The sequence below is a fragment of the Phascolarctos cinereus genome, unplaced genomic scaffold (genome assembly GCF_003287225.1).
Source record: "Phascolarctos cinereus isolate Bilbo 61053 unplaced genomic scaffold, phaCin_HiC Scaffold_4;HRSCAF=312, whole genome shotgun sequence".
In the NCBI taxonomy this organism is placed as follows: Eukaryota; Metazoa; Chordata; class Mammalia; order Diprotodontia; family Phascolarctidae; genus Phascolarctos; species Phascolarctos cinereus.
Genome location: NW_027555847.1, coordinates 656347326 through 656371458, shown reverse-complemented (window position 1 = coordinate 656371458; position 24133 = coordinate 656347326). Strand labels below are relative to the sequence as shown.

Below are 24133 nucleotides of genomic sequence, written 5' to 3'. Positions count from 1 at the left end.
GGAGACCCATTTGCTGGGCTGCTGCACTGCTGCTCCCCGTCTTTCTTCTAGTTCAGGTGTTCCAGGGTTTTTTTCTGGGGTGATATTTTCTGGGTTTTCAGAGGTTTATAGGGGAGAGTAAGAGTGACTACCATTTTACTCCACCATCTTGGTTCCTGGAAGCAGAAGCCTCATCATTTCTTATAGCATAGCAGTAAACTTGTTCATCCATTCCCTAACTGATGGACATCTCCTCAATTTCCAATTCTTTGTCACAACAAAAAGAGCTACTATAATTATTTTTTGTACATTGAGTCCTTTTCCCTTTTTCTTTAATTTCTTTGGAATACAGACCTAGTAGTAGTATTGCTGGATCAAAGGGTATGCATAGTTTTATAGCTCTTTAGGCATACTGAAGGTGTTAGTACTCCTGACAATAATAAGGAAGTTAGGAAGAGGGGAACATTTTGGGGAAAATATAATGAGTTAAGTTTTGGACCTGTTAAATTTAAGATATCTATGGGACGTCTAATTCAAGATGTCCAATAGGCAATCAGAGATGAGAGAACAGACATCAGGAAAGAAGTTAGGGCTGGATAAATAAATTTGGGAATCATCAATATAAAGATGATGATTGAATCCAGTGGATGAGATTAGAAAGTGAAAGATTAGAGAGAGAAGTGGGTCCAGGACAGAGCCTAGGGGGACATGCATAGTGAGAATGACCTGGATAAAGATTTAGCAATGGAGACTGTGAAGAAGCGGTCAGACAGGTAAGAGGAAGACCAGGAGACACAGGGTTGTGAAAACCTAGAGAGAAAAGAGAACCAAAGAGAATAAAGTGTTCAATAGTATCAAAGGCTGTAGGGAGGTCAAGAAGGATGAGATTTGAGAAAAAGTCATTATATTTGGTGATTAATGGATCATTGGTAACTTTGGAAAGAACAGTTTCAGTTGAATAATGAGGTCAGAAGTCAGACTGCTGAGTTCAGAAGAGAGTAAGAGAAAAGAAGTAGGGGCACTGATTATAGACAACCATCTCTGGGATTTTAGTCAGGAAAGGGAGGAAAGATAAGATGATAGCTAGTAGGGATGGATGGATTAGATGAGGAGATATATATATATATATATATATATATATATATATATATATATATATATATATATTTATTTATTTATTTATTTATTTATGGTGTAGTTTTTATGTAGTTGAGCCCACTTCGCATTCTTGGTATAGGTACCCCATGTGGTCATGATGTCTACTTTTCTATTAGCTAATATTTTTAGTTTTTTTTACATCTATAATCATTCATGAAATTGGTCTATTTTCTTTTTTTGTGTTATTTGTGTGTGGTTTAAAAATTTGCCCCATAAAAGGTGATATTTCACCTTTCTCTATAATTATGAATATCTGTGCATCAAAGGCATTATTTGGTTCTGGGAAGTTTGAAAAAACTGTACTGTGAAACCATCTGGACCATTTTTTTTTTGTGTGTGTAACACTACTTTGGTGACTTGTCTTATTTCTTCCTCTAAGATTGATCTACTTAAATTATTCATTTTCTGTCATTTCAATTTTGGCAGCTTATATTTTTGTACATAATCTTCTATTTCTCTGATTTATACCCTTTGAAGAGCTAAGTCAATCATAGTTGATTATTGCACAATGTTGCTGTTACTGTGTACAATATTCTCCTGGTTCTGTTCACTCACTCAGCATCAGTTCACGTAAGTCTTTCCAAGTCTTTTGCCTGCTCATCATTTCTTATAAAACAATAGTATTCCATTACATTCATGCACCACAACTTGTTCAGCCATTCCCGAAGTGATGGGCATCCCCTCAATTTCCAGTTTTTTTGCTATAAATATTTTTGTACATGTGGCCCTTTTCCCCATTTTTATGATCTCTTTGGAGTACAGACCTAGAAGTGGTATTTCTGGGTTAAAGGGTGTGCACATTTTTATAGTCCTTTGGGCATAGTTCCAAATTGCTCTCCAGAATGTTTGGATCATTTCACAACTCCACCAACAATGCATTAGTGTTCTAATTTTCCCACATCTTCTCCAACATTTATAATTTTCTATTTTGTCATGTTAGCCAATCTGATATGTGTGATGTGGTACCTCAGAGTTGTTTTAATTTGCATTTCTCTAATCAATAGTGATTTAGAGCATTTTTTCATATGACTATAGATAGCTTTAATTTGTTCATCTGAAAGCTGCCTGTTCATATCCTTTGACCATTTATCAATTGGAGAATGGCTTGTATTCTTATAAATTTGACTCAGTTCTCTATATATTTTAGAAATGAGGCCTTCATCAGAGACACTGGCTGTAAAAATTGTTTCCCAGCTTTCTGCTTCCCTTTAAATCTTGGTTACATTGGCTTTGTTTGTGCAAAACCTTTTAAATTTAATGTAATCAAAATCATAGGATATTTTTATCTTAACAAAATATGTCCCCTTCCCTGATTCCCACTCTCTGTTACTAATAAAAAATATTTATTAAAACTTATTCTGTACCATATATTGTGATAAATGCTAGAAAGAAATTAATTTAATGTAATCAAAATTATCCATTTTGAATTTAACAATATTCTGTATCTCTTGTTTGATCATAAATTCTTTCTTCTCTATAAATCTGACAGGTAAACTATTCCTTGCTCTCCTAATTTGCTTGTGGTATTATCTTTTATGTTTAAATCATGTACCCATTTTGAACTTATCTTGGTATAAGGTGTGAAATGTTGGTCTTTGCCTAGTTTCTGTCATACTATTTTCCAGTTTTCCCAGCAGTTTTTGTCAAATAGGGAGTTCTTATCCCAGAAACTGGAGTCTTTGTGTTTATCGAACTAGATTACTTTAGTCATTTACTCTTGTGTCTTGTATACCTAATCCAGGGCAGAATATTGTATATATTATCAGATATAGTTGTTACATTTTATGCTTTTGTTTAATTGTTATTCTTTGTTATAAAGGAGAGAGTTCATTGATGGTACTGACATGGGATGTAAAAACAAGTCATGAATAAAACATGTTAAAATAATCTATTATCTTTCTTCTTTAACTTAATCATTGGTTAGTAAGTGATTTAAGAATTTGTGTGTAGTTTATTAATTTTTGCTAATATTATTGCTGTTTAATTCTAATTTTGTCTTATGATCTGAAAAATAAATTTTGCCTTTTTGTCACCATAGCTTCTGTCACATATGTATAGGGTGCTGCTCTAGATGCTGGGGATTAAGAAAATAACAAAAAGAAAATAGTCATTGCCCTCAAGGAGCTTACATTCTATTTGGAGTGTGAGGCACAATATGTACACAAAAAAAGGTCCTACATTGGAGTGGGCCCTGCCCCCAAGGGATGTAGCCCATATTTTTAGTGTCTTGAATAGTTATGAGGGCTGCTATATCTATGAAAGCCACGAGGTGGCACTCAAAGCTTGCTGTATCAGCTTACAAGTTACTCAATTGTTAACTGCCTGCTATGGTGCCAGGCTTTGTGCTAAGCACTAGGTATAAAAAAGAAAAGTAAAAACCAGTACCTACTTTCAAGGAGTTCATAGTCTAATGGGGAATGTACTCCTTAGAAGACATGGAAGACATTGTGTACAAACAAATGAAGATGGGATGTTTTGTGTAAAGATTAGCAAGGTCAGTTTGACCAAACAACAGAGTATGTGAAGGGGGATTGTGTATAACAAGCTAGAAAGGCAGGTTGGAGCCATATTATGAAGACTTTAAACACTAAATAGAATAGTTTGATCTGCATACAATAATGAAGCACAGAACTTTACTGAGTAGGGGAGTGACATGATCAGATCTGTATTTTAAGAAATCACTTTGGTACTGTGTGGAGGATGCATTGGAAAGGGGAAAGATTTGAGGAGGGGAGACCACTTAGGAGACCACTGCAATAATCCAGGTAAGAGGTGATGATGGCCTGAACTAGGGTCAAGGCCATGCGAGCAGAGGAAATGGATGAATGCTAGAGACGTGACAGAGATAAAATCGATAGGACTCGCTAGCTAATTGATTATCAATTAATGGAGTGAGGTAGAATAAGGAACTGAAGATAACTCTGAGGTTGTAAACTTAGGTAACTGGAAGGATAGTGCTGCTCTTGACAGATAGAGTTATAACAGGGTGTGCCTAGAGCTACCCTGCCTGTTTCTAATCTGCCACATGTGCTCATATGGACGCTTTGGGGGCGTTAAAACTCCTGACTGCTTCTTGCCAGCTATGTGTGATTCAGTACTGAAGGGTCTTAGGTGCTTTGGATGTGACAAAGCAATCCTTTATTAGTAACTCGGCAGAAGTACTGCCGACTCAATGGATCTTTGAAAGGGGATTGCCCATCCTCGGTTCCCTCTTCTCTTCCTGTCTAGTCTGAAGACTCTGTCAGCACTATTCACGTCTATCCCTGGATTGAGGGAGAAGGCTGACAGTGAGAGCAGGAGGAATTCAAGATGAGCTTGAGCTAGGGTATCTGGTGACCTTTTCTGCTTTATTTATTTATTTTTTGCCTTATCATGGGTGATGCTGAACAGTGTTCAAAATCTTGAAGGCGAGCCCATGAGTTTGCGATATTGGAGATCTGGGTCCATTGGTCAGAGCCTAGTAGAAGATGGAGTTTCTGGACCAGAGAAGACAATTGTAAAGAAGAGAATGAATCCAAGCCTGGCTTGCCAGGCAGGTCATCTACCTTGAAAGAGACCTCCTTGAGGTCAACTGTGAGATGTCTATTCAGGGGGGCCACCTCCAGTCATCCTGATTTATATCTTGCCACTGGACCCAGATGACTGGAGGAGAAAGTGAGGCTGGTGACTTTGCACAGCCCTCCCTCACTTAAATCCAACTCACTTGCAAATCCTGATGCTGTGGTCCTCTTCCACAATGAAGGACAAATGACAACCTGTGAGTAGTTTGGACTGCCCCACTGGGGACCTAATTGGCCAGTTCAAAGTTGAGCAATACAGCTCCTCTCTTCCCTTCCTCTCCCCTCTCCTCCCCTCCCTTCCTCTCCCCTCTTTTCTCCTCTCCTCTCCTTTCCTCTCCTTTCCTTTCCTGTCCTGTCCTGATCTTCCCTTTTCCTTTCCCTTTCCCTTTCCCTTTCCATTTTTCTTTCCTTTCCCCCTTTGCTATAGGTGGTCTGTCCAAAGGAACAAAAATTTTGATCTTTGAAACCTCTAAAAATATCTTGGGGTTTATGGGCTAGATTTCTTTCTTCAAGACCATGCCTTAAACCCTATTCATTCTGGTTCTCATTGATTGTCCAACAATAGGTCCTATTCCAATCCCCACTTTGTGGTCATTGTTTGGGCCCTGAAGACTCAGAGTGAATGTAGATAGTGATTGTTTCTGTTTTGTCCAGAAACCCTGAGGGTCCTCCCCTCCCAGATTGATTTTTTTTTCACTAGGTAGAAGAGGCCATTCTTTGTCTCATTTCTTACCTAGCCTTAATCACTGAATGGTGTTGCCTCAGTCAAAATGAGTCCTGGGAAAGACCTTAGCTTAAAAAGACCAAGGTCTCCCACTGCACCCAGGGCCATCTCTAGTCATCCTGATTTATAGTTTGCCCAGATGGCTCCAGAGGAGAAAGTGAGGCTGGTGACTTTGCACAGCTCACCCTCACTTAAATCCAATTCACTAACAAGTCATGACATCACCTTCCTGATGCCACAGTCCTCTTCAAGAATGAAGATCAAAAGCAATGAGACGCCTAGTCAGCAGTCCTATGAAATGCATCATGTTCTGACGTTTAAACTTTAACTTCCCAGGAGAGCATAGGAGTGATTATAAGTAACGGATTGCTTAATTCTTTTCAGTGTGTGTTTGTGTGGGGCTTTTGTGTCAAACATTTCTTTTGTGTGTTCAAAATAAATAGCTGTTCCATAGCTGATTCACATTGTATGTTGAATACCTTTCTATTGCTTTGCTTGAGGAGTCATTAGGCATCAGCCAATGCAGAGCTAATAATGATTAGCATTTATATAGCACTTTAAGGATTTTAAAGGAAATAAGAATGCTAGAGAAAAAAACTGGAAAAGAAATGAGAGTTATGAAGGAAAGAATTGGAAATTAACAGCGTGGCATAGGATAAAAAAAAAATCTTGCCCAAGTGACAAAATCGTTAAAAATTAGAATGAATCAAATAAAAGCCAATGACTTCATGAAGCAATAACAAATATTAAAACAAAGTCAAGAGGTTGAAAAAAAGAAGAAAATATAAGATATAGCAAAAATTACTGATTTGGAAAACGGATCGAGGAGAAGAAATTTGAAAGTCATTGGGCTATCTGAATGCCATGACCAAAAAAAGAACTTACCCCAAAGAAATCTTAAAAGAAAATAGCCCAAATTTCTTAGAACCAGAGGGCAAAGTGGGAATAGAATCACTATTCACTTCTTAAAAGAAACCCCTAAATAAAAATTCCCAAGAACATCGTAGCCAGAATTCAATTTCCAGGTCAAAGAAAATATTGCAAATATCCAGAAAGAATTCAAGTCCCAAGGAGCCACAGTCAGGCTCACATATGATTTAACACCAGTACTTTAAAGGAACAGAGAACTTAGAATACAATATTCCAGAAGGCAAAGAATATAAGCTGATAACTAAGAATATCTTACCAGCAAAACTTAGTATTAATGTTATAGGAGGGAAAAAGACCATTAATGAAATAGATGACTTCCAAGCATTCCTGATGAAAACACCACAGCTGTGTAGAAGCCTTGAAATTCAAACATAAAACATCAACAGGAGACTTAAAAAGATAAACATGAATGAATAATGATAAAAGGACTAAACAAGGATTAAATGCTTACATTCTAATATGGGGAGAATTGATACATATGTCCCCTCTGAACCCTACCATCATCAAGAATTATAGAAGGAGTTTAATTAGACATGGTCTTGGAATGGTTTTATTATATATTGATGATTTTAAGAGAAGAATGGAAGTATAGGGGGAAGAGGAATACAGTATGGGGCAAGGGAAAGGAAGGTTAGGGAAAATTAGGTCATGTAATCAGGATTTATAAATTAACATCTATATAAAAAAGGAGAAGGAGTAGGGAGAGCAGCTGAACTCTCATCTGAACTGGTCAAAGGAAGAAAGAATATATACACACAGATGGGTACAGAGATATATTTCACTCAAAAAGAAAATAGGAAGGAAGAAGGAAAAGAGAATGGGGAATTAGAGTGAAAGTAGATTAAAGCAAGGATTAATCCTAAGCAAAGCAAGCTCTAACTAAGGAAGCACAAAAAAATTTGCAGCTCTTTTTGACATATCAAAGAGTGGAGATCTGAGAGGGTGACTGTATATTGAAGAATGGCTGGACAAGTTGTAGTATATAAATGTAATGAGATAATATTGTGCTGAAAGAAATGACGCAGAGGGTTTCAGAGAAATCTGGGAAGACTTGTATAAACAATTTACACAATTAGTATATGGTACAGACAAACCATTTAAAAAGAATTAGGAACTCTTAGCATAATGATCAACCATGATTCCGGAGAACTAATGATGAAATATGTTACCCACTTCCTGATAAAAAGGTGAAGGACTCAGAGCACAGAATGAAACAATTTTTTTTTTGGATATGACTGATGTGGACACTTGTTTTGATTGACTATATATGTTTGTAATGGGTTTTGTTTTTCTTTTGTTTTCAGTTTGGGAAGGAGTTGGCAGGGAGGATGAGAAGGCAAATTTTTGTTGATTGAAACAAATCAAATATAATTTTAAAGTATGTATTTACTTTTAATTTTTATTTTCAGTTCCAAATTTTTTCTCTCCCTCCACCCCACTCCTATTCATTGAGTAGGTAAGAAATACTATATTCATTATACATATAAGGTTACACAAAACATATTTCCACATTAGCTATGTTGCAAAAAAGCAAGAAAAATAAAGTGAGAAAAAATATGCTTCAATATGCGCTCAGAGTTCATCAGTTCTCTCTCTGGAGGTGGATTGCATTTTTCATCTTGAGTCCTTTAGAATTGTTGTGAATAAGTGTTGATCAGAGCAGCTCAGTCTTTCATAGTTGATTACTGTTACAACATTTCTATTACTTTGTATAATGTTTTCTTAGTTCTGCTTACTTGCCTTTGTATCAGCTCATATAAATCTGTCCAAGTTTTTCTGAAACCATCTCCATCATTATTTTTTTACAGCACAACAGTATTTCATCACAATCATATACTACAGTTTGTTCAGCCATTCCCCTTATGAGCATCTTCTCAGTTTCCAACTCTGTCACTGCAACAAGACCTCCTATAAATATTTTTGTACATATAGATCTTTTTCTTTTTCCTTTGTTCTCTTTGGGATATACACCTAGTAGGAGTATTGCTGGATCAAATGGTATGCATGGTTTTATAGTGCTTTGGGCATAGTTCCAAACTGTTCTCCAAAATGACTGGACCAGTTCACAACTCTACCAACAGTGCATTAGTGTGTCCCTATTTTTCCACATTTCCTCCAGTATTTTTATTTTCTGTCAGAGCTGTTTTAATGTTCACTTCTGTAATTATTAGTCATTGAGAACATTTTTTATATGATTATTGATAGCTTTGATTTTTTTGTCTGAAAATTGCCTGTTCATATCCCTTGACCATTTATCATTTTTATCAGTTCTTATTTTTTTTTAAAATTTGGCTCAGTTCCCTATATTTTTGAGAAACATGGCCTTTATCAAAGAAATTTGCTGTAAAATCCCTCTCTCCCCACCCCACCCCCCAGTTTCCTGCTTTTCTTCTAATTTTTGGCTGTATTGGTTCTGTTTGTGCAAAAGCTCTTAAATTTAATGTAATCAGAATTATCCATTTTACCTCGTGTGATTCTCTCTTTTGTTTGGTCATGAACTCTTCCATTATCCATAGATTTGACAGATAATTTTTCTATGCTCCTCTAATTTACTTATGATTTTATCCTTTATGTCTAAATTGTATTCCCATTTTGAGCTTATTTTGGTATACGGTGTAAGATGTTGGTCTATGCCTAGTTTCTGCCAGATTGCTTTCCAGTTTTCTCAGCAGGTTTTTTTTGTTGTTGTTGAATAGTGAGTTTTTGTCCCAAAAGCTGCGATCTTTGAGGTTATCACAAACTAGGTTACTGTGGTCATTTACTTCTTTATATTGTATATCTATCTATTTCATTGATCTATCACTTTATTTCTTATCTAGCATCAGATTGTTTTGATGATTACTACTTTGTAGTATAATTTGAAATATGGTAGTGCTAGGCCACCTTTTTTCACTTTTTAAAAAATTGATTACCTTGATTTTCTTGATTTTTTTCTTCTTCCAGATGAAGTTTGTTGTGATTATTTTCTAGCTCTATAAAATAATTCTTTGATTGTTTGATTGGTACAGCACTGAGTAAGTCCATTAATTTAGGTAATGTTATTTTCATTACATTGGCTCAGCCTACCCATGAGCAATGAATATCTCTCCAGGTATTTAGATCTATCTTTATTTGCATGAAAAGTGTTTTGTAACTTTGTTCATATAATTCTTATGTGTGTCTTGGCAAGTAGACTTCCAAGTATTTTATATTGTTCATTGCTATTTTAAATGGAATTTTTCTTTCTGTCTCTTGCTGCTGAACTTTATTGGTAATGTATAGAAATGCTGATGATTCATGTGGGTTTATTTTAATGACCTACAATTTTGCTAAGGTTATTAAATATTTTAACTAGTTTTTTTAGTTTATTCTTTAGTGTTCTTTAAGTATACTACCATATCATCTGCAAAAGGTGATAGTTTTGTTTCCTCATTGCCTGTTCTTATTCCTTTAATTTCATTTTCTTGTTTGATATACAAAACAAAAAGCTATAGCTAGCATTTCTAGTACAATATTGAATAATAATGGTGATAATGAACATCTTTGCCTGATAGTACTGGGAAAGCTTTTCATCTATCTGTATTACAAATAATACTTGTTCTTAGTTTTAGATAGATGCTACTTATCATTTTAAGAAAAGCTTCATTTATTCCTACACTTTCTAGTCTTTGTTTTGTTTGTTTTTTGGCAAGGCAATTGAGGTTAAGTGACTTGCCCAGGGTCACACAGCTAGTAAGTGGTGAATATCTGAGTTCAGATTTGAACTCAGGTCCTCCTGATTCCAGGGCTGCTACTCTATCCACTACACCACCTAGCTGCTTCGCTTTGTAGTTTTTAATAGGAATAGATATCGTATTTGTCAAAAGCTTTTTATGCATCTATTGATAAAATAATATGATTTTATTGTTTTTGTTATTAATCAATTATGCTGATTGTTTTCCTAAGATTGACTATATTCCTGATATAAATCCAATCTGACCCTAGTGTCTAATCTTTGTGAAATATTACTGTAATCTTCTTGTTAGTATTTTATTTAAAATGTTTGCATCAATACTAATTGGGGAAATTAATACATAGTTTTCTTTCTGTTTTTGCCATCCCTGCTTTACCATATTTGTGACATAGTAGGAACTTGAAAGGGCTCCTTCTTTATTTATTTTTTCAAATAGTTTATGTAGTATTGGAATTAATTTTTAAAAAATGTTTGGTAGAATTCACTTGTCAATCTGTACAGTCCTGAGATTTTTTTTCTTTGAGAGTTCATTTTTGGCTTGTTTAGTTTCTTTTTCTAAGTATTTCCTAGTTCCTTTTCAGTTAGTCTGGGCAATTTATCTTTTTACAAATAATTATCCATTTCATTTAGATTGTCAGTTGGCATATAATTGTCAAAACAGCTCCAAATAATAAAATATAATTTAAAAAAGAGATCATTGGTAACTTAGATGAGAGTTATTTCATAGCTCACATGCCTTGTTACCCCAATTTTGTCCCTTTTCTTGATATTTTTTTTCCTTAGCCTGACTAGCTTTTATAATTAGGCTACCAGGGAGCTGTATCAACAGTGGGAATCTTAGTCCTTTGAGTCAGTTAAGTGTTGAAGATGGCTTCACAACTTTTTAAGGAAAAACTCGTGTTGTTTTTTCATGGAGTCAGTCCTTAGAAAAAGCTAGCTCAGCCTATGTGACAGAGCAATATTACTCCTAGCATAGTTGGAATGAGGAGCTTATGAAAGGAAGCTGAGTATAAAATAAAGCTAAAGGGGTATATTGGAGCCACATTATGGAAGGCCTTAAATTCTTCCTATAGGCAAAGGAGATTTTTGGTCAGGGAAATGACATGGTCAGCTCTGTGATTTAGGAGGATTACTCTGGCAGCTGTGTGGAGAATGGGTTATAAAGTGGAGAGACTGGGAGCCAGGGATCCAATTAGGAGGCTATTGCAATAGTTAAGGCAAGAGGTGATGAGGGCCTCAACTAGGGAAGTGACTGTGTGACTGGAGAGAAGGGGAAGGATGAGAGAGATGTTGGGGAGGTGGAACCTTAGCAAGTGATGGATTTAGGGAGGGAGAGAGAATGAAGAACCAAGACAACTCTGAGGATGTGAACCTCAGAAGGGTGATTGAAAGGATCACAGGATCTTAGATTTACAGCTGAAAGACTTTAGAGTTCATCTAATCCAATCTCTATACTCAACAACTGAAGAAACTGAGGGGTATAAATATTAGATGATTAGGCAATATGAGCCCTGGGGGAGACAATGTGGTTATTGAGCGATATATGAGGTGGGCATTGGGACATTTATCTGTCTGAGCTTTGGAGGGAGGCTGTGACCTATAAAAGGGGGTTACTGGCCTATGTGAACCACCCGTGGGGTGGGTAGAAGGTGAGACACTAATCCTTTGTGAGTCCTGGGTGTACACTATGTCATGTGAATCCTAATCAATCAACCTACAAATATTTACAGTGTTTGCTTTACTTAAATTCACGTTACTCAAATTTGACTTCACATAAATAGCTCTGAAAGAAATTAGCATTCTTAAAAAACCCACCTGAGGGGCAGCTAGGTGGCCCAGTGGATAGAGCACCAGCACTGAAGTCAGGAGGACCTGAGTTCAGATCTGGCCTCAGACCAAACACTTGACACTTACTAGCTGTGTGACCGTGGGCAAGTCACTTAACCCCAATTGCCTAGGGAAAAAACAAACAAACAAACAAACAACCCCCCCCAAAAAACAAAAACCCACCTGTGCTAGCTTTATCTTATAGTACTATGTTTTCTCTCTCTCTCTCTCTCTCTCTCTCTCTCTCTCTCTCTCTCCCCCTCTCCCCCTCTCTTTCCCTCTCTTCTCCTGCCCCTCAGCTTAGCACACCCCCATTTCCCCCCACAAACTACCCCCCCCAACACCTTCAAGTAAAAGCATAAGAATGTACTCCCAGACAAACTGACATTGTGCAGGCATTAGGGGCTTGGCTTGAGACCTCAGTGCTGAGAGAGAGGAACTTTGCTCTGCTCGGCCCACCCAACTCATGTCCAGCCTCCTCTTATTTGTCTTCCATCCATCCATGCTCAAGTATCCTGTTTCTTTCCCCAGCCCTGGAGTGTTGCCTGTCCTCCCCTGTCTGTGCCCCTGTCTTACCTTGAGTATTCTTCCTTTTGGTTCTGTCTGGTCCCCCTCCAGGTAGCTGGTCCTGTCTCCATGTTCCTCCTCCTGCTTTCACATTACATAAAAATCACTGTACATAGAAGTCTGCTGGTCTGTACAATTACATAAAGTGAGAACTGTCTGTATTAAGCCTCTATTTTGTACTAACTAGGTAGCGCAGTAGATAGTGTGGGGCCTGGAGTCAGGAAGACTCATCTTCCTGAGTTCAAATCTGGCCTCAGACACTTACTAGCTATGTGACCCTGAGTAAGTCACTTAACCCTATTTGCCTGTTTCCTCATCTGAAAATGAACTGGAGAAGGAAATGGCAAACCAATCCCATATCTTTGCCAAGAAAACCCCAAATAGAGACACAAAAAGTCAGACATGACTGAAACAACTCAGCAACAACAACAAAATGTATTAGGAGCTGTTCTAGGTGATAAAAATACAAAAAAAAGAGTGAGATAGTTCCTACCTGCCCTAAAAGAACTTACCTTCTATTAGGTGTATTCGATGAGTTCATGGATTAATGAGTACAAGATATATATAAAAAAGGTGATTGTCAGGGGAATAAAACCTGAAGGACTCAAGAAAGGCCACTTGAAAGAGGAATCTCTTGAGTTGAGCATTAAAAAGAGCTAGGGGTTCCAAGAGGTGGTGGTAAGGAGGGAGAGCATTCCAGAAATGGGAACTCTCCAGTGTAAAAGCACAAAGGGAAAAGGAGAGGGGGAAGATCTCATGTTATGTATAAAGAACAGTAAGTCAGTGGGTTTGATTGAAGCATAAAGTACATGAGAGGAGTAATGTGTAATCAACATGGAAAGCTAGGTTGGAGTTGTGAAGGGCTTAATTGCTTGAAAAAAGAAGTTTATAGTTAATCCTAATGAGATAAAATAGCATCTCTTTAATTGGAGATGCTGATACATGGGATCTATGTCATTTATGGGAGAAGCAATTGTGCCCTAGACACTTACTAGATGTGTGACCAGGGTTCTGCTGATAAATATTCAACAACCAGCTCTCTGAAAACACAAGATAAACTTTTCATTTTAATCTATATTATTAACATTTTCTCCACAACTTTCTGAAGTCTAGATAAATCAAGTCCTGATTTGTAGCATTTGCCAGTTTCCAAAGTATAAATGATCACACTGAAAATTTAACAATCTACTCTCTACAAGCAGGCTCCAGTGCACCCCTATGTGGGACTTTGGGCAACTCATTTAACCCTTTTTGTACTTAGTTGCCTCATTTTTAAAATGAGAAGGTTGAACTAGAAGATCTCTATGGTCCCTTCCAGTTCTAAATCTATGATCTCATCCTGTGGACTTTAAATGGGTGCACTAAACCATGTATAAATCCTGGAAAGGAGGGCTACTGACACTTATAACTTTAGGGTGAGTGGTCAGAAGCAGGATTCAAATCCAGGTTTTCTTGATTCCAAGTCTGGTACTCTTTCCATTATACATGAATTTTGGTGGTGGGGGTGGGGGCATTAAATCTGGGAATACAAATAAGAAAAAGAAAAACAGTCCCTGACCTCAAGGAGTTTACAATCCAATGGGTGAAGACAACACACAAAAGGAAGCTGGAAAAACTGGGATGGGGGTGACCAGGGAATAGACAGCACATCATGTTCCTTCGGGTTCAAACCAAGCAGAGTTGCATATGTAAAGTGGAAAGCTGGTGGAGAGTTCAGATCCAGCCCTCTCTAAGGAAAAACTTTGGGAGGAGTTTAATGTTCCACCCTCCAGCCCTCCAGTCAGAGGGGAGAGGAGGATGAGGGAATTGGGAAGCTTTCTTGATTCTCCTCCCCATCCCCTTCCCCCACTCTCCTCTCTACTACTCTTTTGGTCTCTGTGGAAGGTGGGCTCAGACTTCATACTGTTTCAAAATGGTATTAGTACTAAGTTCGTATCCAATTGTAGCATCTCTGTTGAACAAGATCCTGCCTCTGCTCCTGAGGCACTGGGTTCCAAAGGTTGTTTCTCACTCCTTGGAGCATTGATGCTGGACTGGCTACAAAACCGGTCTTGGGCACTACTCTCAGACCTCCATCTCTGACCTATTTCAGTTACAATGAAATAATAAATGCCAAGGCAAAGAACTGAGACTCATACTCATGGGTCACATGCTGGTCTCATATGGGAAGGGCCTGAAGCTTCTACTCCTACACTATCATTTATCTTCTCTCCTTGGAAAGCCACTGGATAGAAAGAAGTCAAACTGAGAGAAGGGATAGGTTATGGTTAAGCAGTACCTTTTAAATGCACCCCATTTGGCTATGCAGGCAATCAAATGGTTAGCCTAATGGAACTGGTTGCAGAATGTTTTTGTTTGTCCTTTTTTCTTGAAGAAGACCATAACATCAGGAAGATGATGCCATAACTTGCAAGTGAATTGGATTGAAGTGAGGGAAGGCTGTGCCAAGTCACTAGCCTCACTTTCTCCTCCAGAGCCGTCTGGGTCCAGTGGCAAGATATAGATCAAGACAATTGGAGATGGCCCCCTGCAGAATGTCCATGTATATCCTCCAAAGTCCACATGGGGATTGCATTTGCTGAGTACTTTGCACAAGCTTATAAGGAGTGTGGGTTCATGGGCCAGTCATGCATTTAACTAGTTTCCAGGAAGTCTGTTACTTGAATAAAGTTTATCATTTCCTCTTCTAAGCTATTTATTCTCCTAACTCTTCCTTTATGAGCTTTAATTTAATTTTTTATCCCTTGCTCCATTTTTTCCCTAGATAACCATGTAGTACTTATGAATAGTTTATTTTTCTTCAATTCTCTGTTGCAATTGTTACCAAGCCACCCTTTCCTTTTTTTGGGAGATCTCTAGTTTCACAGTGATTTTTGGTAGTGGTTGTTGTCTTTGGTTAACCCATCTCTCTAGATTTAGTACCTGAATTGATACTAAGGCCAAGGCCAATCTCCATTCCCTCTCCCTGCTCCCAACTTCCCTCCTGCACTTTTGGATAGGTTTTTCAGTTCTGCTTGGTCTCACCTTGGGTCAACTGGGTTTCTGTACTAACCTCCTCTAGGGTTAGGCATGACTCCCCCACAATCTTTGAGGTTCAGAGTTCTAGATACTCAGGGCCCATCTTAGAAAAAGTGCTCAGAATTCTGGTATGTTGGGGTCTAGGCCACACTTGCAGCTTTCTGGGGCTTCCAAAGGCTTTTTGTTTCAGGTGGATTTACAACTTCCCTGGGGATTTCTCATGGGAGCATGCTATTATCAATGCCTCTGGACAAGCTATTGCCAGTATTTTTTCTTACACTTTAAAAAAATGTGTTATCTGAAATACTGATCTATGGCTTCTCTCCTCCCTTCCTTTCCCCTTACAGTTCTGTTTGCTTCTGTGTAGCCCAGGTATCTCTGTTTACTGCACACAATGCATGGGGCAGCTGCACTTTGGGCAGCTTTTCTGTTAATCACTGTTGACCTCAATGGAAAATTAAAACGGGCCACAAGTGTCTTTGACTCTTCTATGATGAGTACTGCTGTGAGACCACAGTCTTGTTTGCTTGCACTGGGGCTGGCTTTGATAGGGATCTCCTTTCCTATTGCCCGTGAGCTGTTGTCTGACTTTCTGTGCACTTCTGAAATGGAAGAAATCACTTACTGTAGTTTCTCACTAAATTTCTTGAGCATTATTTGATCTGATGTGAGTTTGAGGGGTGTGTGTGTGTGTGTGTGTGTGTGTGTATGTGTGTAGTAAATACAAGGGAGCTAGACAACCTTTCTCCATTCAAGCAGCCCTATTGGACAGAAGTTTATCAACCAATACATTTGCATAATCTTCATTGTTTCTGCCTAGGCCAACACAATGGACATTTACCCAATAATCACAAAACAGTTCTGGGGTTCAGAGTTCCCCTGTTTTTATCTCTAAAGTTCTCCTGTGGATATTATGCAATTGAGCAGCCACACACTATGGAAAAGCCTGAATTAACAAAGCCTTAAATATGAAGCAGGGACTTATAACTCCTATTATATGCTTCTACAGTAGCAATATGTAGAACAAGAAGTCATGAAACACTTGGAGGGCAGGCAAACAACCATTTAATATTCACCTTGGCTCTGTACAGTACACACAAGTCCCACAAGGTTCTTATCCTCTAGTGAGCCAGGCCAGCAGGAAGCATATCCTTCTGTTGGAGATCATCTACAAGAAGAATGTAGTTGCAGGTGCCTCCTGCAGCTTCTAGTCAGCTCTAACTGAGGAAAAGGACCAGATATTCCCACCCTGGGGAACTGAGAAGGTTGCCTCTAAGGCTGGAGATATCTGTCTCATAATCACTGTTTGGTCACCTATGTTAGGGGAAAGAAACAAAATAGAAGAACAAGGCAGAGGCAAAAGGCTCTGACTAGTCTGGCCAGCACACGTGTTCAAAGACTGACAGAGATTGGAGAATATAAGAGGGAGAGGTGAAGAGGGAGAAAATTCCAGGCATGGGGGACAGCCAGAGAAAATGTCTGGAGTCTGTAGATGGTGAGTCTTGTTCAAGCGGGAGCTAGAAACACCAGTGTCACTAGGTCATAGAATACATGTGGGGATGTAAGGTCTAAGATTAAAAAGGTAGGGGGCTATGTCAGATTATGAAAGGCTTTGAATATCAAACAGAGGAGTTAATGTCTGATATTGGAGATGACAATAGAAAGACAGAGTCAGAGGGACACGGAGAGAGACAGAGACAGAAAGAGAGAGAGAGAGAGAGAGAGAGAGAGAGAGAGAGAGAGAGAGAGAGAGAGAGAGAGAAGAGAGAAGAAGAGAGAGAGAGAGAGAGAGAGAGAGAAAGAGAGAGAGAGAGAGAGAGAGAGAGAGAGAGAGAGAGAGAGAGAGAGAGAGAGAGAGAGAGAGAGAGAGAGAGAGAGAGAGAGAGAGAGAGAAAGAGAGAGAGAGAGAAGGGTATGTGAAAAATATAAAATATTTAGTCTCTCTGTTCTGCATTGGTACCAATTTTTCAGTATTGTGTTTGACAGCTTTTTTTTTTGCCTCTAGCAAAGAAATTAACACTGTTTTAAGGCCAGTGTAATTGGCTGTATTAAAAAACCACTGAACATATAGATGATTTGTTTAGTGGTCCTAGTAGGACTGCTTTGTACCTGTTTTGTGTCCTTATTTCCCTTTGGGATTCTTGACCTTTTGTTCCTGCAGATGAATTTCATTTTTATTTTATCTAGTTCTCTAAAATGCCACTTTCCTAGTTTAATTGGCATGACACTAAAGTTGTAAATTAAATTTAGGTAGAATCTCCAGACATACCTGCTCAGCACACTTATGGATGTTGGCCTGTGCCTTGCTCATCCCCAAACCAAAGAAGATGCTCCAGGCTCTGTAATGGCAACTGAAGGAGGTTATTCAAATACCACTGGGGCTGGGAGTCAGCCACATGGTCATAGTTATGCTGGGGCAAGTCCTTCTCTTCACACTCACTTCTGTTTTCCTCTCATGCTCCACCCTGTCCTCTCCACCCCAAGGTGGGGGATGGGCTTCTGATACCACTGCTCTCAGCTGCCTTTTTAAAGACTGCTCCATCATATCCACGCAGACAATCAACCCCGGATCACAGTTGCCTGGATCTAACTTCACCCCTTGAAACTTGTCCCATACTTGCTATTGTCTGCAAAATGTTTACCAGGAGACCTAATACTCTTGCCAGGGCCTACCTTTTGGGACTACTCTTCCACAATCTCTCAGGTATCTCTGTCCTCATCCTCTTCCTCCCCCGTTCCTGGACTTGTGAGTGGAGCTACACCTCCAATTAGCTTCCAGATATTCCTATTCTACTCTGTTCCCCATTCTTCCTTCTTCAATGGCCTGGGTATGTGGCTGAGAGTCTCCTTGCCCCCAGTTACTTGGGCTTTTCTCCTGAGCAGCCTGGGTGTGAGACTCAGCCTTTCATTAGCTTCCAGGTATCTCTATTCTGGTCCTCTTGCTTTTCTTTCCAGAGGGCTCAGTGTGGGGTTGACCTTCTTCTTCCTTGTGTCCTCTGCAGGGTCCTGGGCCCAGGTGCAGCTGGTGGAGACAGGAGGCAAACTGATGTATGAGGGCCAGGACTTGACCTTGACCTGTACAGTCTCAGGGTCCCTCCGCTTTAGTGACTTTTCCTTTTCCTGGCACTGGAGCCCATCTGGAAGCTCCAAGGAGTTTGTGGCCAGCATCACTGCTGGGATAGGTGACAAACAGGATTACAGGAGGGACATTCAGGATAGAGCCTTCATTTCCAGGAACAACGATGCCAGTAGAGTGTCACTGACTCTGCGCCATCTGCGGAAGGAGGACTCAGGCATTTACTACTGTGCGAGACTCACCGTGTTGAGGCCCAGGCCCAGGCCCTGACACAAAACCTGCACTCCCTGACACAGGACCAAGACTGGAGCTGTGAACATAGCTCCTGCCTCTTCTATGAACCCAGGCATGGGAAACCTCTTACTATCCACCCTGCTAATGTGCCTCTGCGTGTGTGTGGGTGTGTGTGTTTATAGACTAGGGCAGAGACAAGCTGTGTTTATTTGTCTTTCTAGCAGAAAAAAGAGATTCTCTCCTAGCCTTCACCACCTTTCCATACCTCTAATGGCTCTAGCTACTTGCCTTGTTCTTATTTGATGCCCCCCTTATCTACCAACCTTGGGTGAGTGCCAGGTTGGTTAGTATTGGCTAAGCTGACTTTGGCTTTTCCATACACCTGCAAATCCATTTCAGAATGTGCTGAATCAGTGACAGGCCCCTTGTTTCTGAAGAATCTACTGTAGTTAGAATATATGAGGGGCTAGGAAGGTGGTACAATGGATAGAGCATTGAGCTTGAAGTCAGGCAGACTCATTTTCCTGAATTCAAATCTGACCTCAGACACTTACAGGCTGTGTGACTCTGGGGAAGTCACTTAACCCTGTTTGCCTCAGTCCCTCATTTGTAAAATGAGCTGGAGAAGGAAATGGCAAATCACTCCAGTATCTTTGCCAAGAAAACCCCAAACGGTGTCATCAAGAGTTGGGCATGACTTAACAACAACAACAAACAACAGGAAGCCGGTGAACCAGGAGGGCAACTTTATAACACATTCATCTCTTTGGACCTGTAACATGAGGGGGCTGTGAATTCCAGCACAATCAGCCAGTGCCAATTTTAAAGAGAATTTGTATGCAAAACTTCAAGATACTGAAGACAGTCTTAAATTCTCTTGGTCTGGGATGAGTTAGAAACTTCCCTGTAAGTGTCAATACAGGGAGTCTTAGAGGACACTAGAGATCTCCTTTCAAGGAACCATGAGAAATCTCACATACTTATTGTCACAAGTGCCATCCCAATAATAATAATAGTGCCCAGAAATCAAGCATGCTTTTAGGTAGCTGACTAGTTCCTGAAGGATATATATTGCATTAGTAAGAGTAAGTCATAGGATAGAGCTATGGTGACCTGAATGAGTACACCTAGAGGGCTTGACCCTCAAATCTCCCCCTGGCCACTAGCTTTCAGGAAGGATATCTCTATCCTATAGCCCTTCAACAGTAACAGAGAATATAGGGAGCCTAAGGATGGTCACATTCTTCCAGGAAAAGTGTTGATTATCCAAAAGCTCCTAGGTAGGAAACATCCCAGAATTCCAACTAAGAGCACCAATAGTCAGGTCACCTCATTGACCTCATAAGTCCTGATGAATCAGAGACATGAAAGTGTAATAGGCATAAACTGGGGAAATGAAGAGCAAGGGAAGGTGTGAGGCTCAATAAAAGGCAATTGAGAGACAAAGATTGGCTGTGCAGTTCTCTCTCTCTCTCTCTCTCTCTCTGTATATATATATATATATATATACATATATATATATGTACATATATATATATATTTACATACACACATATGCACACACACCCCCATATATACATGGAGGCATTAAAAATGTTGAGATGGCATGCTAAAGCTTTACTAGAAGTATGGCTATAATATCCATCCTGGGAAGGAGTTTATCAGTCAATTAGTTAATTTATTCAGTACCTACTATATTCCAGGCACAGTGCTAAGTACTGGAGATATAAAAAGAGGCAAAAGACCCTGTTTTCAAGGAGTTCACGATCTAATGGCAGTGACAATATACAGAAACAAGCTGTCTACAGGATAAATAGGAAATAAAAGAGGGAAGGCACTAGAATTAAGAGGGATTGGGAAAGGCTTCCTGTAAAAGATGGGATTTTAGTTGGGACTTAAAAGAAGTCAGGGAAACCAGCAGGTGGAAATGAGGAGGGACATCTTTCCAGACATGGGGAATAGCCAGAGAAAATGCTTGGAGCCACGAGATGGAGTGTCGTGTTCATGGAGCACCAAGGAAGCCAGTATCACTGGACTGAAGAATACATGTACATTTCTGTTAGAACCTGAGCGTTGTGTTCCTTAGTTTATACAACTTCTCTAAGGAGTTTGTGCACTTGCAGTACAGCCTACACACTCTCTGTATGTACACATTATCTGTGGAACCTGTGTACCATCTGTGTAGATCTGTGATACCATTTTCAAGGAGTCTTTGAGTTCTCTTTAATGATGTAGGTGAAATTCTAAGTTGAGGTGGGGAACCTGTGGCCTCAAGGCCACATGTGGTTTTCTAGGTCCTCAAATGTGCCCTTTGACTGAATTCAAACTTCACAGAATATCTAAATTACACCTTATGTATGGTAGAAGGACCTCAGTGGAAGTTGTAATTGCTCTGTCAGCTTGTTTTAAGGCCATGTTGTTGGAGTACGTGAAAAAAGACATGGAACTGTTCATATGCTTTGACACAGTTGTCTCACTAATAGCCACGTACCCCGAAGAGGTCTATGACAAAAAGAAAGATCCTATGCAAAACAAACATTCCTAGTAGCACTCTTTCTGGTAGCTGAAAGAAGAGGAACATCCTAATATTTAACCCCATTCAAAAATGGAATGGACTGCCTTGGAAGGTAGCGGAAGGTCTTTAGGCAAGGCTTTATGACCATGTATCAGGTGGATTGTAGAGGGGATTCTTTTTCAGTTATGGATTGGATGGTCACTAAAGTAACTTCTAGCACTGAACATCTGGGATTCTGTTGTAAGGGATCAGAATGTGATTATTTTCCCATTTCAGCTGAATCAGTAATAGAATATAATCACATGTGATGATGTTTTATTGTGTGAAAAAGATACATTTACTCCTCAATCTAGGAGGAAAGTAACAAGTATTTATTAAATGCCTACTATGTGCCAGGCACTGTACTAAATACTTTACAAATACATCTTATTTGATCCTTACAGAAACCTTGTGAGCTGGGTGCTCTTATTATCTCCATTTTACAATTGAGGAAACTGAGGCAGACAGAGGTAAAATGACTTGCCAAGGGTCACCCAGCTAGTGTGCGTCTGAGGCTGGATTTGAACTTAGTTCATCTTGGTTCCAGGTCCATCACTTTCTCCACTGCACCACCAGTTGCCTTTTTGGTTGATATATGCCATGTGCCTTACTACCATCATGCTCTAAGTATCAGCCCATTTTTCTTATGGCCTCCGTTGTTTCGAGAGCGTGCATTGGGCTTATGCAGGGAATATTGTGTGGCAACTGTTCATATTATGTCATCTTACTGCACGCCTTTGGCAAGAGCTAATCCCTTGCTTGCCCAAACTTTTTGAGAAAGCCATATATACTACGTAGCTTCATTTTCTCTCACGTGTTTCCAAATCTCTGTAATCTGGCTTCTGATACCATTCAACTGAAACTGCTCTTTCTAAAGTTAGCAAGGATCTCTTAATTGCCAATTTTAATCACGATTTCTCAATCTTCATCCTTCTTGACCTCTTGGCAGTGTTTGCTACTCTTCTTCATACTCCTTCCTCTCTAGGTTTTTATTCTTATCCCCTCAACCAAATCCCCCAACATTCCACTCTAAGGCTACCTACCCCTTCCACTGTGCTCTCTGGAATGCCTGCTCCGTTGATCACAACTTGCCTTCATCTGAAACCTTTTTCTTTTTCACTCTTTCCATCTTGTTGCGTTCACTGAGATCTAGCTCCCTGCTAATGATGTAGCTTCCCTGTCTCCAGCTCTGGCTGTACTTTGACTCATTTCACAGACTTACTAGTTGAGATGGGGGACTTGGAATAGTCCTTGCTTGCCATTTCTACTCCCAGGCTCTCCCTCTACTACCGTTAATCAGTGACCTCTCCTCTTTGAGATTCACTCTGCTATAAGCACTTCTCCATACACTTCAGGGTCCTGTGAATCAGCTGTGAACACCTTTCTCAGACCCTGTCACACCTGGGGTTTAAGGTAGGCCATGTATCACTGTGTAGACTAAGTTGGAACTCACAGTGATGAAACCTCAGGAACACCTGGGGCAGAAACCAGTCAGTTTGTTGGAGGGGGTGAGGAGAGTATGTATGGGGAGCACACCTATACTTCATTCCCACTTAGGCACACACTAGCCACTTTCTTTCCCTTTTGACCCAGGTCACAGAGATGATGAGACTTTCTTGACCATAGGCTTATCATCTGTGGCCTGAGAACATTTGGCCCAAACAGTAACATCGCTTAGAAATAACCCTGAGGCAAGTCCTGGCTATGTTGGTTCCCCTACTGAGCTTAAATGGCCATTATTAGGTACAATTGAGGGTAGCTAACCAGAGGAATCCTAGTTCTTTTCCTGCCTCTGTGCTTGAACAAAGCTGGGATTTGACCACCCAAGGAGAAGAAAACCCTTAAGCATTTGAAGGACGGGCACAGGGGAGAGAAATTCGACTTTATTCTAAAGCTTGGCCTGGAGAGCGGAACTGGGAGTGATGAGGGGAAGTTTGAGGCAGGCAGGTTTGGGCTTCATGTAGGGAAGAACTTTTTAAACTATTAGAGTTGTCTCAAAGTGGAATGGGGTGCCTTGTGAGGGAATGAGTCCCTTACCCCTGGAGGTCTTAGAGCAAAGGATGGAGATGTTTAGGAGACTCCAATTTAGTGACATTTTCCATGTTTCTGCTTCTAGGATATTATTCACTCCCTCCCCTTTATTCCCACTTCTCCACTTTACTACCACAGTCAATTAGTACCTGCCTAGATTATTTTAATAACCTCCTACTAGGTCCTGCCTGCATTCTCTCATCTGTCTGATCCAGCCTGGACACCAATGCTAGATTAAGCTTCCTTGGGAGAAATTCAACAACATTTATTAAAAACTTACCGTGTGCCAGATACTACGCTGAGCACTAGGGAAAGAAAGGCCAAAAAAAAAGTTCCTGTTCTCAGGGAGCCCCACCCTGGTGTTACCACCCGCCTGGATTATTATAAAAGTCACTCCTCAGGTCTCCTTCCTTCCATTCTACGTAAGTTCAAAGTAATTTCCCAGGGAGTACAGGGAGGGCATTAGCAGCTGGGGCGAATCAATATCTTTGTCTAAGAGCATTTTCTCAGAGTTGGTCACCTAAAGCACCAAATCCCTCTAGATTTTACTCCTTGAAAGATCTCCATCTCTGATTATAGAATGTATCTCTCCCCTCGTGGAATTGTTCTTCAGTAGGACCCCCCTCACCAATAAATTGAGATTTCCACATTTTTTCTTCTACCCTGATCAATCCCTCCTTTTGCCGCTTCACTCATTCTCCAGTAGCCTCTTTTCTTTCTGAGATACTATAGGAGTTGTTTCCCCTTCATTTTAAGCATTGAT

At 39.8% G+C, this 24133-nt stretch overlaps 1 gene segment (V, D, J or C); it reads left to right on the top strand.

Annotated features, from left to right (window-relative positions):
* Window positions 1–687: 687 nt before the first annotated feature.
* Window positions 688–18821, top strand: LOC144456589 (immunoglobulin heavy variable 3-23-like). The segment is given in 2 exon segments: window positions 688–752; window positions 18431–18821. Coding segments are annotated over 2 exon segments (456 nt in total).
* The last annotated feature ends 5312 nt before the right edge of the window (window positions 18822–24133 follow it).